At 35.8% G+C, this 14,654-nt stretch overlaps 1 protein-coding gene across 4 annotated transcripts in view; it reads right to left on the bottom strand.

Annotated features, from left to right (window-relative positions):
• STAG1 (STAG1 cohesin complex component) overlaps window positions 1–14,654 on the bottom strand; it is a 354,666-nt gene that overhangs the window by 94,953 nt on the left and 245,059 nt on the right. For all 4 annotated transcript variants that reach the window (XM_004419341.2, XM_087430526.1, XM_004419340.3 and 1 more), the window contains 4 exons: window positions 13,159–13,257; window positions 12,533–12,612; window positions 6,328–6,435; window positions 3,664–3,778 (listed from right to left, as the gene is read on the bottom strand). In XM_004419341.2, the coding sequence (XP_004419398.1) occupies window positions 3,664–3,778; window positions 6,328–6,435; window positions 12,533–12,612; window positions 13,159–13,257 (402 nt within the window). The remainder of the gene's footprint in view (window positions 1–3,663; window positions 3,779–6,327; window positions 6,436–12,532; window positions 12,613–13,158; window positions 13,258–14,654) is intronic.

The following is a 14,654-nucleotide window of genomic DNA, read 5'->3' as shown; positions in this document are numbered from 1 at the left end:
ATATATAAAAGAGGAAGTCTACTCCATGGACTATAAACCTCTCTCAAGTCAACATTTTAGAATTCTATTATTAAAATGTTACTACTATTTAACATCCTAGTAAAACAAAGAAAGTATGATAATCAGTTCAGTTAACCCTAGTTAATTGATTGGTAATTCATCCATAAGATGAACTCATTCTGTTTATGATTTCTAAGGTCTCTTTCAATTCAACTTTTTATGAGTCTATTACTAAAATATTACTAATTAACGTGTTACAATAAAACAAAGAGGAATTCAGAACAAGACACAATCAGAATCCCACCATACTATAAGAATATGGCTTTAATAAACATTCAGCTATGGATGTACACTAATGTAACAGGATAAGAAGAGAGATTTTAACAAAGAATGTTTCTTGTGAAACATAGGAGACCATAAAGACCAATATTATGATCATGAATCAACGAGAAACCTTTAAATATGATTTGCAGTTGCTTTTGCAGCTGACAAGAATTGGGAAATATATTTTAATTTTCTTGTAACACTTTAGTAAACAGCAGCAAACACAGGAATACAGTACAGTAGTTCCCCCTTATCCTCAGGGGATACATTCTAAGACCCCAGTGGATGCCTGAAACTGCGGATAGTACTGAATCCTATATATAGTGTTTTTCCCTATACATACCTACCTACAATAAAGTTTAAGTTAGGCACAATAGAGATTAACAACAATAACTAATAATAAAATAGAACAATTATAACAATACACTGTAATAAAAGAACTGTAGGGGCCGCGCCGGTAGCGCAAATGGTTAAGTGCGTGTGCTCTGCTGCGGCGGCCCGGGGTTCGCTGGTTCAGATCCCGGGCACGCACGGACGCACTGCTTGGCAAGCCATGCTGTGGCAGTGTCCCACATAAAGTGGAGGGAGATGGGCATGGATGTTAGCCCAGGGCCAGTCTTCCTCAGCAAAAAAAGAGGAGGATTGGCAGATGTTAGCTCAGGGCTGATCTTCCTCACCAAAAAAAAAAAAAAAGTTACTGTAGATCTTAGCAACCTTAGCATGTGATTTTTTTTCTTATTAAGTGGTGAATTTTCATCTTTTTACTTAAAGGAAGCACTTTACAGCTTCTCTTTAGCTTCTGTGAATTGTAAGCATCCCTACTCTTGTGCTTTGGGGCCATTATTAAGTAAAATAAGAGTTACTTGAACACAAGCTCTGTGATACCGAGATAGTTGATCTGATAACCCAGATGGCTACTAAGTGACTAAGGGGCAGGTAGCATATACAGTGTGGATACACTGGACAAAGGGATGATTCACACCCCGGGTGGGACGGCATGAGATTTCATAATGCTAATCAGAATGTTGCAAAATTTAAAATTTATTATTTCTGGAATTTTCCATTTAATATTTCTGGACTGTGGTCAACTGCGGGTAACTGAAACTGAGAAAAGTGAAACCACAGATAAGGGGGGGGACTACTGTAATACCATCTGAAAATAGAGCAGTAATACACATTACAAATTACTGCTTTAAATAAAAGATGAAACTGTGTAAAATTAAGTACTTGTGCCTTTTAATATATCAAAAATAAAAGTCCTTGGGCTTGCAGAGATCCAAAATGTTTTCCTTCCGTTAATAATCAAGTTCAATTAGCCTTGATCATCATATTCCCTAAACTTTTCAGCAAACAGTTTAAAGACTATTTGCATGTCTCATCCCTATCAATTTTTGAATTGTTGCTATTGAAGTCAAATTTTCATACAGTACTTGATTGTTGCATAATACTTTTTTATCCCATTCCTCTAAAACCTAAGGGGGCTAAGGGTATAATTTGAAATGGTCTATCACAAGTGTGATATTTACTTGAGTATTTAGTGTTTTATCTTAAACATTCACAAGCACTTTGTATTTTACTCCATAATATATCCACATTTGCTTTGTTAAAAAAGTAATGATTTAAACCTTTACTATGCAAAGCGTGGTCCCTAGACCAGAAGCATAAACATCAAGGAGCTTGTTAGAAATGCAGCATCTCAGGCCCTACCTCAGAGCTACTGAATCAGAACTGGCATTTTAACAAGATCCCCATGTAATTTGTATACACAGTTAAAATACGTTCTTAAACACATCCTTAAATGCCACCCTCCAGCTTGCTTTGTTTCTGACTTTATTCTTTCTCTATTCATTGCCAATTTACTTAAAACTATCGGCAACTTCTTTGCCACTTTTCTGCTCCACTTTGCCCTAAACCCACTCATTCCACTGACTCAGTTCTTACTTCTCTCTGATTTTAATTTTTATACAGGCTGCCTGTTTGTCTCTTTAGTCCTCATTCCTACAGTTTCTCCAGCACTTTCAAATTTGAGCAGTTCTAGAATCTTTTAAGTTTCTTTTCTTCCCAGAATTCCAACACAAACCAAAAATATTTTTTCCCAGGTAAAATTGAGAGTCTTAGATTTCTAGATTTTCTCCATGTTCTTTGCAACTCTGTTCCCACTCATTTTTAAGCCAAGCAGTTTTTCCATTCAGGGGCTCTTCAGGATTAGTTCACCATTCCTCCAATGTCATACCAGTAGTAGGAAATACAGTTCTAATATCAAAGAGCACTTTAATGGGCAAACCAAAGTTCACTTGCGTACACAGATTCTGATAGATAATATATTATAAATGTTAATTAGAAAATTGTTTAAGTGATAACTGTCAGGGAAATCTCACATGGAAGTACTGCTATGAAGCTTGTACAACTATTAATTAAAACATTTTAATTTATATATATTTTTTCCTCCTTAACTAATATAATTTTCAAATAACATAGAACTAATGGTTTTAACAGCTTGAAAACTTTTCGCAAACTGTTTAAATAATGTAATTTAAAAGCTATAGGCAAGGGCCGGCCTCGTGGCTTAGCGGTTAAGTGCGTGCGCTCCGATGCAGGCAGCCCGGGTTCAGATCCTGGGCGCGCACAGACACACTGCTTCTCCGGCCACGCTGAGGCCGCGTCCCACATACAGCAACTAGAAAATGTGCAGCTATGACATACAACTATCTACTGGGGCTTTGGGGGAAAATAAATAAATAAATAAAATTATTAAAAAAAAAAAAAAAAAAGCTATAGGCAAAAATTCAAGAAAAACAAAAAGCAACAACACAAAAAAGTACGCAGTGGGGCTGGCCCGGTGGCGTAGCAGTTAGGTTCGCGAGCTCTGCTTCGGCAGCCTGGGGTTCACTGGTTCGGATCCTGGGCGCAGACCTATGCACCACTCATCAGGCCATGCTGAGGCAGTGTCCCACATAGAGCAACTAGAAGGATATACAACTATGACATACAACTGTCTACTGGGGCTTTGGGAAGAAAAATGGAAAAAAGGAGGAGGATTGGCAACAGAATAGCTCAGGGCCAATCCTCCTCAGAAAAATAAAAAGTATGCAGTACTGCAATACTGCAAAAATTTAAAAATTGCTAGTCTATATTCAGTGTTGATCCACACCTGCATATATACTCCCACGAAAGGCACTGTCCTGATTCCATAATCAGGCAATCCATGAAGGCAATTTTTAAGAAACAGGCTTGTTTTCTTTGATTGAAAAATATCAATTACAATGAACTAAATGACAATTTTATTTAATATGTAATCTAATACAAAAAGCAAAATAAAGAGTTATGTTAAAAATTTACCTCACTTTCAAGAAAGAAAAGAACCAGCATCCTAATGAGGTTTCCATTTGGACTGTTCCTTCCCCTCCTCTTTGCTAATGCTTCTTCTGCTTGTGGGTCATGTCTGCTAAACAGCCTGGAAACAAGTAATAAAATAAGAACATTACAAATTTACATGGATATGAATTTTAGTCTTTTCCTTCACTACACAAATTATTTCAGTGTTTAAAAAAAAAAAGAAACAACATCAGAGATCAGGTTACTGATTTATTTCAACACAAGTATGTAACTGATGTTTTTATAGGTCAAAAAAATAGGTCTGAATAGTTTTATACAGTTCAATCGTATATAAAGTGTAAAAGAAAATTTCTTTTCTTTTAATAATAAAATAAGAATAATCTCATGGGACACAAAAATAAACCAAACTCAAGCAGAAAATGAGTACAGAGAAGTTAAATATCATTTGGGGTGTCCGGGGGGAAATATATGGCAGGGGGAGAAGACTAGAGTATTATCTTGAAGGTATATCTGCATAGCTATCAGATTGGTTTAGGAGAAAGTTGTGTTTATTTGGGTGGCTTTTGGAGGGGGGAAGAAATGGAAAATGTGAGGGTCCTTTATAACTGAAATGTACAAATTTGGATAATCGCATTCACTGTATATAATATAAATATAAGGTACTAAAGAATTAGCTTAATTTTTCTAATATTAAAATATTCATTTCAGATACGTTTTAGTATTTTTTGGATGCCTGGTTAAGCTTGTGTGTAGCTTATACACTAGACTACAAAATAGACTACGTATGTATGCACATGCATGCATTTATTTTTTAAAAACTTAATCATGCAATTCCTGGGGATACTCTATAGCTCGCTTGTTAAGATTTTAAAAGACCACAATGTTACAGGGTGGGAGAATGCTCAAAGAGATCATTAGGAATCAAAAGTTCTGAAACTGTGACTATCTCCAGGGCAGGGGCATAAAATAAGCTCAGTGAGTGAAGCTCTCATTTACATAGGAATTGGTTTCATTTTTACAAAGAAATAAGAAATAATGGAGGCTTATAGTTGTGGATTTTTATTCCAATTTAAAAATTTTTAGCAAGTATTTCAAACAGAAAAATACAATACAGATAAAATCAAATATATCCAAGGGCTCTTTCTGACTCAACTGCAGCCAGTTTATGGCCTCTATTCTAAAGAGAACCAACCTTTTTAGTCTATTTTTTCTTTGAAACTATAAAAGCAATAAATTCTTTCTATAAACACAATGTTTTCTGGAAAGTTAAGTAGAGAATAGAGACTAACTAGAATATAATAGTCCTGGAAAAGGAAGGGAAGTTAAGACTACAGTACACTCTTGAAATTTATGACACCTCAAGATAAATATGAAAATAGTACTACTCTATTAGCCATAGATGTCAGAGTCACTGGCAAATTCAATATACTATTTTAAAAGTCATGCCTGAAAATCTTGACTTTCTTCCTCACTTTCATTACTAGCACGCACTAGTAGCCAGCTTCCTTCTTAAAGATTTTTCACATAGAAACTACTTTTCCCACTTTGAGAGGTACCACGGAGTAAAGAACAGTTTGTTGTTGCAGCACTGGGATGCAGATGCTGGATGGAGGGCCAAGCCTGCTCATTATCAAAGTTAATCACCCATGCACAACAGTTGCCCAGTGCATGATTTACATCTGTGCTTAGCATAATCACAAATTACTACATGTAATGGACTTCCGGGTTCACCTGCCAATGATCAAGTCTAAGTTAATGACTTGTCAATGACTAAGTTAAATCTATGAACAAAAAAAACAAAAACAAAGCAAAACATATCACACACAAGAATGTGTTTATATTTTAAGAATGAATTAATCTACTAATAAATTATAGGACATACACAGTAGACCAAAAATATATTTCAGAGGCCGGACTGGTGGCATAGTGGTTGAGTTCGTGCGCTCCGTTTTGGCGGCCCAGGGTTTGAGGGTTCGGATCCCGAGCACGGAGCTAGGCACTGCTTATGTTGTGAGAGGCATCCCACATATAAGGTAGACGAGGATGGGCGCAGATTTTAGCCTGGGGCCAATCTTCCTTGGCAAAAAGAGGAGGATTGGCAATGGATGTTAGCTCAGGGCTAATCTTCCTCATACACACACACACTATATATATATATTTCATAAGAATGTTTAATTACACATTCATAAACTCTCATTAGCTCTATGCTTTGTCAAAAAAACAGATGAGGTGTTGCTTTATTTAAACTGCAAATGTATACATAATTTTCAGAATCACTATGGATTACAGATTAAAATAATCCTTACCTCAACAGAAAGAATGAAAAAAAAATATGAAAAGTTGGGAGGCATTTTGAAGGTGATTTTAGATTACAAATTTACCTCAAGAAGATTTTATAAACTTCATGCACTTCCCCAATCTCCACTCGCACTCCTAGCTGAGAACCAGCCTTTTAGATTGTGGGGAAAAAGATATGTCACAAGGGACATCATTCTCAGGGCTGTGACTCATGATGTACATATAGGCTGTGAGGATATTATAGCCCCCAGAATTTGAAATGGCCACTTCTAACACTTTTCAGTCACGATTACTCTCTTCCATTAACTCTAAAACAACGACAAAACAAAATACAAGTGTGGAACCTAGTTTCAAAGATAATTAACTTACTTTTTGTGAAGGAATTCTCCAGCTGCCACAGCAACAGGGCGATGTGCTGAGTACACCAAGTGGTAAACATTTTCACAGTCTTCATTGGAAAGAGCTTCTTCACTTCCACTGAAAAATTCAGAAAGTAACATCTGAGCCAAAACAAATGTTTACTTTCAGTTCTACCTTTATTTACATTTTGTAAAGTTCATTATAAAAGCTCAAGGCATATTGATTTTATTTTCATCCTTTTTTCTTTTGCTGAGGAAGATTCGCCTGAGCCACTAGCCATTGCCAATTTTCCTCTTTTCGTGTGTGAGACGCTGCCAGAGTATGGCCACTGACAGACGAGCAGTGCAGGTCCACGCCTGGGAACCAAACCCTGGGCCGTCAAAGCAGAGTGTGCTGAACTTAACCACTAGTCCACTGAGGCTGGCCCAGATTTTCATCTCTTTTCAACCCTACTTTGAAATAAATATTCCTCTTTAATTAAAAAAGACATTTAATGATTATAAAAAATAGATAAAACAGGAAAATAAAATGTCCACAGTTCTTCCTCCACACACCCATAGACAATGACTATTAATACCTTGGGAACTACATTAGCTCAAATTAGTTCAAGTTCTTTAAATGTGCATAAGATTTTTGTTGACAGGCACTGCGAATATATTTGTCCCTATTTCATAGAGTTAAATTATTATTATGCTATATAACTCTTCTTTCTAGAATTATCTATTTTAAACTATATTTTATCACCATATACAATAGTATTTAGTATTCTTTCTACATAAAATGGATTCGGTAGTCACAACTATTCCTTTACTAAACACAAATTTCCCACCTTTCCATTCATGTATTAAAGTTTGAGCCATTTCTTAGTTTGTTGGAATGCGTCTTTTAAGTATTTTTTTTTCCAAAAAAGGAACATCTGTTTCCTGACTATTAACATGCTTAAAAATGTCTATGATATGATTATAGATTAATGACAACTAAATGAAGTATAGAATTCTTGCGCTGTCAAGATTCTTCACAAGATGTAAGGGTATAAACTCAATCCCCAGAATTTAATCTAGGAGATGCCTCAGAAGCTAGGAGGAGGTTAAGGGATCTGTCAAATAAACATAAAATTGGAGTGACCTTTGCAGCAGCACAAGGTGGTTGCATCACAGTATAAGGGAGAAATTATTTAGTTCTGAATGAAAAAGAGCTGGATATCAAAGATGGAAGATAAGATAGAAGCATTTTTTGAACTATACTTTTTTTCCCTCTCAACAATGCCTGTTCTAATTCTGTGAAGCAAAAATAGTAGCCAGCGTAGTGTGAGTGGGTTATAATAGGGTTGTGATGGAACCAATAAGCATTGGGAAATTAACAACAGGTATAGGCAAACTGGCTAGCTCATGAACTAACTCTCCCTGTATATCCCTTCCATATACTGAGAGTTATGAGATTACAAATGAAGGAGAGAAAATTTTTAAGACTGCCAGGGAGGACTTACAAATTATAAACACAGGCTTTCTGTCCTGTAGCACAATTGTCTCTGCTCATGCTCAACTTATACCCCTAAATTATAAGGAGGGGCACAAGGCTAAGGCCTAAGTTTTAACCGCTTTATCCAATTATATATCGTTAGCTCAATTAGCTAACACCCTGAAGAGAAAGTTAAACTCACAGAAAATTTAACAAGACATCTCAGGAACCCAAGCTCATAAGCGAAAGGAAAATAAATAATCTATACCAAAAAGAGAATTAACAGATGGAGAGAAAAAAGATTTAAAGGAAGTATAACAGCATGTTAAATGTGACTTTACCTGTTGTTTTGGAAAGTTTTGGTAGAGATTCCACAAACCAAGAAAAATAAGGCCAGATCATTTCAAGCAAAAGCTATAAGAAACTGGAAGCTGGTTTTGTGATCCTTAGCTCATTACTCACCAAAATAATAAATAAATAAAAATTAGGAGATTGAGCAATACAATGGGTAGAGAGGATTTCTTTCAAGAGAAAGATGTCAGAGTGCTGTGGTACTCTGAAACGGCCTCCCCAAGCCAAAGTGGAGCACAAAGTTTCCGAGAACCACTATGAAAACTTTATAAACATTCCTTACAATTATGAAGAGGTTTAGGAAATAGTACTTGGTGCAGGGCTTAAAAAAAGTCCTAATGTGAAAAGCTGACTAGAGCAACCTATGGAGGTAGATTAAGAAGAGAGGACTACAAGGGGAGTGAGTCGTACTTCATTCATTCAAAAATGGTCCATTTTCCTGTAGGCCAAATATGGAATACTTAAAGGGAGCTAGCTTGAATAGTTTTAAAAGACTTTGCCCAACAAGACTACTCATAGAGCAAACAACTCCAAAAGAAGAAACCTGAAAGCCAGGGGCTGAGTCATAAAGCAAATAGCCAGGGAGGCACTGTCCACTCTGGGAACTATAGTCACAAATACCTAGAAGTGGGAAGAGCTCTCTGAGAAATCCACAAAAAGACCAATGTACCTAATGAATTAGAACATCTGATACAGCTGGAGGGCCATAACTGTACCATTTAAATAAGACACGTTCTACCCTTATTTCCTCCTATGAAAATGCAGAAATGAACCTTAAAAATAGACTTTCAAAACCAGCCACACCATTTTCTAAATTCATGATGAAAGCAGGATTTTTCAGCCAAACAAGGTCTCAGGTGGTTTGAAAACACTCTTTAAGGAAGTAAACTAGCAGGAAAAGATAATCTTGGAGGCATCTATGAGATAATTAGTCTTCCCTGGAAATAAGGGGGAAAAAAATATCAAAGGAAAGTTTACTCCTGTCTAACTCAGCAAGTATTGAATCTAAATGAACAAGGAAGCAAAAAAAAAAAGTATATTCTTAACAATACAGATCTTAAACTCTAGATGATTCCAATGAAACAGATGGGTGGGTGGAATGTCAGGGTACTTTTTTGTTCAAGGGAAAGATATTGATAAGCTCGTGAAATTTACAAGAAAAATATAACTAGGGGCCTAATATTTTAAAACAGATTTGAACAGAAAAAAACTCTTCATAAACAACAAGGAAGAATGGTATGTAAGGATAAAATGAATACTATTAGAAGGTGTACAGGGCCAGCCCCGTGGCTTAGCGGTTGAGTGCGCGTGCTCCCCTACTGGCGGCCTGGGTTCGGATCCCTGGCACGCACTGATGCACCGCTTCTCCTGCCATGCTGAGGCTGCGTCCCACATACAGCAACCAGAAGGATGAGCAACTATGACATACAGCTATCTACTGGGGCTTTGGAGGAAAAAAAAAGGAGGAGGACTGGCAATACATGTTAGCTCAGAGCTGGTCTTCCTCAGCAAAAAGAGGAGGATTAGCACGGATGTTAGCTCAGGGCTGATCTTCCTCACAAAAACAAAACAAAACAAAACAAAAAGAAGGTGTACAAATCATGAACACATCTGCTGGTCTGTATACTGTGAAGTATACCAAGCAACAACTTATAAGGAAAGACACATCAACAACAGTAATTGGAGACTTCAACACATCCCTCTTAACAAGTAGATAAAAAATAAGCAAAGGTATACACATTTTGAATGACACAGCAAATAAATTCAAAATAATGAATATAAACACATAACTATTTACACAACATAGCTATATGTTGTTTTTAAACACACTGAGAAAATTTAGAAAATTGACCAAACCACTCAGAACACATTCTCAAATAATACAATAAAATAGAAAAGACAGTTTAAAAAAAACCTGATATATCTGGGGAGAACAAAAACATACTACCGAACAATCCATGTTTAAACTGAAAATCATGAAGGTAATAAAAATATTTATCATTGAATGTCTATGAAAATACCGTATGCCTAATTTTTTAGAAGACCAGTAAAATAAGTAGTACTTAAAGGTATTTTTATTACTTTAAATTTAACTATTAAAAAGCAAGAAACAAATGAGCCAAAGAAGCTAGTTCTTTGAAAATACTAAGATGGACAAATCTCTGGCATGACTGATCAAGAAAAAGAGGACACAGATGAAATAGAGGATGAAAAGGAGGAACTAACAAGAGAAATAGAGTTTTATGAAGTAATAAAAATATGAACTATAAAATAATAAATTTGAAAACTGTGATGAAATTGATATATTAAAAAAATTTACAAAAAGCCAAAATGAGCACAAGAAGAAACAAAAGTTAATTTAGATAGATAACCACTGAATAAGCAGAAATGGTAATCAAAGAACTTTTCCTCAAAAGAAACTCAAAACTGATATGGCTTTAACAAGAGAATTCTCTCACAGTCTCAAGGAAGAACTAATCTCTGTCCTAGAAAAATTTGTTTCAAAAAACACAAAAAAGGTGAGAGACTACTGAAGGTATTTCATAAAGAGATTATAACCTTGATTTCGAAGTTGGATAATGGACAAGAAAAAAAATGTCAAATTTACACATGAAGCACAGATGTGAAAATCCTAAATAAGATATTAAATATAACACTGTATTTAAGCAAAATACAGTAAAACCAAATATATCATGTTCAAATAGGATTTATTCTAGAAATGCAAGGGTGGTTTGCCATGAGACAAATCTCTCAATTTGATTCAGGCTCATCAAGGTATGAAAGGAAAATTCCAGAAAACTCAGAATACAAAGAAGCTCTTCATCATGTATCAAAAATCCATCTCAGAAATCACAGAAACAAAGAACTCTAGATGCCTTATAAAGACAAAAAAAAAAAAATCCACCATCAGTGATACTTTTATAGTGCTAGAAGTCCTGGCTAATACAATTAGACAAGAGAATGAAACAAAAGTTTTAAAGTTAGGAATGCAGGAGATAAAACTGAAATTGTTTGCAGATGATACAATCTACATAGTAAACCCATAGAATCAACAAACCATCAGAATGCACAAGAGTTCTAATAGGTTGCACATATAAGACCAACATAAAAATTAATAGTTTCTCTGCCTCAGCAATGAAAACACTAAATACAAACCACATAACAATAAAACGATAAAATATTTAACAATTAACCTAATAAATAATGTAAATACCTCTATGAAAAAATTTAAACCTTATATAAAAGACCCAATGAGATTTGAATAAGGAAATGCATCATTTTCATGCATAAATAATACATAATTGTAAAGAATTCCATTCTCTCCTAAATTTACGATAAAATTAAATGCAGTTCTAATATTTAAAATCTCAGCCAAAGTTCTGGAGGAACAAGACAAACATACTTTAAAAATTCATATAGAAAAAAAATCCACAAGTAGCTAAGTGGATTTAAAAATAAAAGTTAAAGAAGAAGGAACCACCCAATAAGAGAAGGCCATACTTATAACATATAACATACAGTATATTCTAAAGCTACAATAAGAAAGAGTAAAGTACTAAAGCAAAAAGTGGTAAAAAGACATCAAAACAACAACAGATCCTGGCAAAGATGATATTTAGTACATGATGGATGTGGCATCACAAAGAAGGGAGGGGAGGATTTGTAATGACTTTGCTAGCATCTACATTCTCTCACACAGATTCTTCCTAGTTTTTAGTCAAAGCTCTATCGATAAAACTTACTATCACTATTTATAAATCTCTATCATATTAATGACATAATTTAAATGCCTTATTTCCTTTCTCCTACTTCTATACCATTCTAAAGAAGCCTATTTGAAAACGCTATCTCTTTCGAAACCTTCTCTCTCTCTCTTTTTTAAATTGAAAAGCATGTTTCTTCACTGATATTTCCTCTGGACTGCATAAAAGAACTTTTATTTGGAGGAAACACAACAGTCAAAATAAAAACAAAAAGAGAGAAAAACAGAAAACTTTTTTTGTGTGTGTGAGGAAGACCAGCCCTGAGCTAACATCTGATGCCAATCCTCCTCTTTCTGCTGAGGAAGACTGGCCCTGGGCTAACACCTGTGCCCATCTTCCTCTACTTTACATGGGACACCGCCACAGCATGGCTTGACAAGTGGTGCGTCAGTGCGCGCCCGGGATCTGAACCTGTGAACCCTTGGGCCACTGAAGCGGAGTGTGCGCACTTAACCACTAGGCCACCGGGTCGGCCCCAGAGAACATTTTTTTTCAAGCCTAACCTTAAAAGGTAAAAGTAGAACCTAAAGTGATAAGAATATATATTAGGGTTATATATGTGACGTATATCAATAACGCTGAGAAAAAGACATTAAAATATCAACAGATTAAATTAAAATATTAACAAATACTACACTTACTGAAGTATCAGAGTAACCAATCGAATAGCTTCCACAGCAACATCATATTCCTTATCAAGTGTCATTGAAACAATGCGATCCTGAAAAAAAGTTACAAATCAAACCAACCTGGAGCAGAAAATAAGTTGGGAGAGATCTAAAGTAATGTATTTTGGGGAGTACATGCAAGACTAAGGATAGATTAAATGAAAAGCTTTACCCTTGAAACTGTATCATCATAGTCCTAGTCATACAAAGGAAGCACTAGCATAAATGTTGATAATCTACAATCTGTCTCATCAATTGGCATTCTCTAACACTGAGACAAAGTAACCTTAACTTGCAAAATTAATATAATCACAAAAAGCTGTATATAAACAAAGTCTTATTTTAAGCAGGAGAACCTTCTGTCAAAGGCAATAAATAAGAACTCAGAGTGGTAATATCTTTTGCAAAGCAGTGATCCATTCATCTATTTAATATAGCTTAATGAGTGGTGCACAGGTCCACGCCCGGGATCTGAACCAGTGAACCCCAGGCCGCCGAAGTGGAGGGCACGAACTTACCCACCACACCACCAGGCCGGCCCCTATAACTAGCATTTTTAAAGTGAAAAATACAGTAAGCTAAGCATTCTTGACGCTTACCTTGAATCGGTTTGTGAACAGCTCCAATTTGGGGAATAATTCTCTATTGGTATATAAACTTTGTAGAGCTTTCAAACACTTCAGCCTGACTTCTCCTTGCTGCAGAAATACGAATAAAAACACAAGAGACGTGATCAATTCCATGCCACAAAGGTTGAAAAGATTTTCAAGTCTATATGAAGACTAAAGTAATTTTCAGCTTAACCATTCCATTTACTTCATATTGTAATTCAACACAGGGTGGAACTGAGCTATTGTACAGTCTATTGCACTTATATTTAATTAAAAATGCACTGAAAACCCCTTCGTTACTTGACAGTAAGCTACAACTTTTCAAACGTGCATCAATTCTGATTCAACATGGAGTATTTCCCATGTTATATGTGGCACCTTGAGAGAATTTTTAACCTATGATTTTAAATAGAGAAGGGTATGTTAGTATGTCCTTTATGCTACTGAATAATCCTGCAGAAAAGCCTAATTTCATATTAAAGTTATTATTTACTCATTTAACAAATATTTACTGGATGCCTTTTTTATTCCAGAAAGAACAGTTAGGAAAACAAATAAAGAGCAAATGTTTAAATCAGAGGCAAAATGATAGAGTGAAGTGTCCTCGGGCTGCTATTTACTCATGGAATATCTCTAATAAAGTCATTAACTTGGAGTAGATGTTGGTGATCAAAGCACATTCACGATCACCTAGAAATTTAGCCAACTCTCTCAAAAGATTCAAAGAAGACTGAAGTTTCTATGTTCAAAAAGAAGCAACGTGTTGTAAGACTAGAAGTTCAAGTTCTGGAATCAGACAAAACTAGATTTTATTTCCAATTCTGTAGCTTATTAGCTACATGAGAGATAGCAAGTATATTACTCACTCTGATACTCAGTTTTGTCATGTATAAAATGGTGATAACCAACTTCAGAAGGTTGTTGTAAGGATTAAATGCAGAGGTATGCTGGGAAAAGTTTTAACAACCAGCTCTGGGGAATGCGGCCCTGAACTGTTGCATTTGCAGATTTATGGAAAATAAATACTTCCTCCATGGCCAATTTCAAGCTACCAATGAGATGTTATTGAACTTGTATTTGCAAATGGATGTGCACAATCTCGCTCTTGCAAGCTGATTCAAGGTAGCTCTAGCACACCACTGAATATGATGATGTTTGTTGGTAAAGTCTTTAACAGAGATACCTTAGTAGATGGCTGGCCCAGATCCTGTATCCTAACAGAAGAGGCTGATCTTCCCGCTTCCTCCTATGTTGACAGCTAATGGCTCATATCTGCACCTGTCTCTGGAGAACTGACCAGGGTTGAAAAGAACCACCTGGCATAGAGATTCCTGGGAGGTTATGCTCTACCTTGCCTCTCTTGTCCACACCCTTTCCTTCCTCCAGGCTGAGGCCCACAGCCAGTACGGAATGATATAGGGTAAAACAGCCCAACCTCCTTGCCTCAGAGCAGGACAACCTCCGAGGTGCAATTTATTCTTCAA

The sequence above is a fragment of the Ceratotherium simum genome, chromosome 5 (assembly GCF_057802395.1).
Source record: "Ceratotherium simum simum isolate JZ-2026a chromosome 5, ASM5780239v1, whole genome shotgun sequence".
NCBI lineage: Eukaryota > Metazoa > Chordata > Mammalia > Perissodactyla > Rhinocerotidae > Ceratotherium > Ceratotherium simum.
This window is presented reverse-complemented; position numbering and strand designations above follow the sequence as displayed.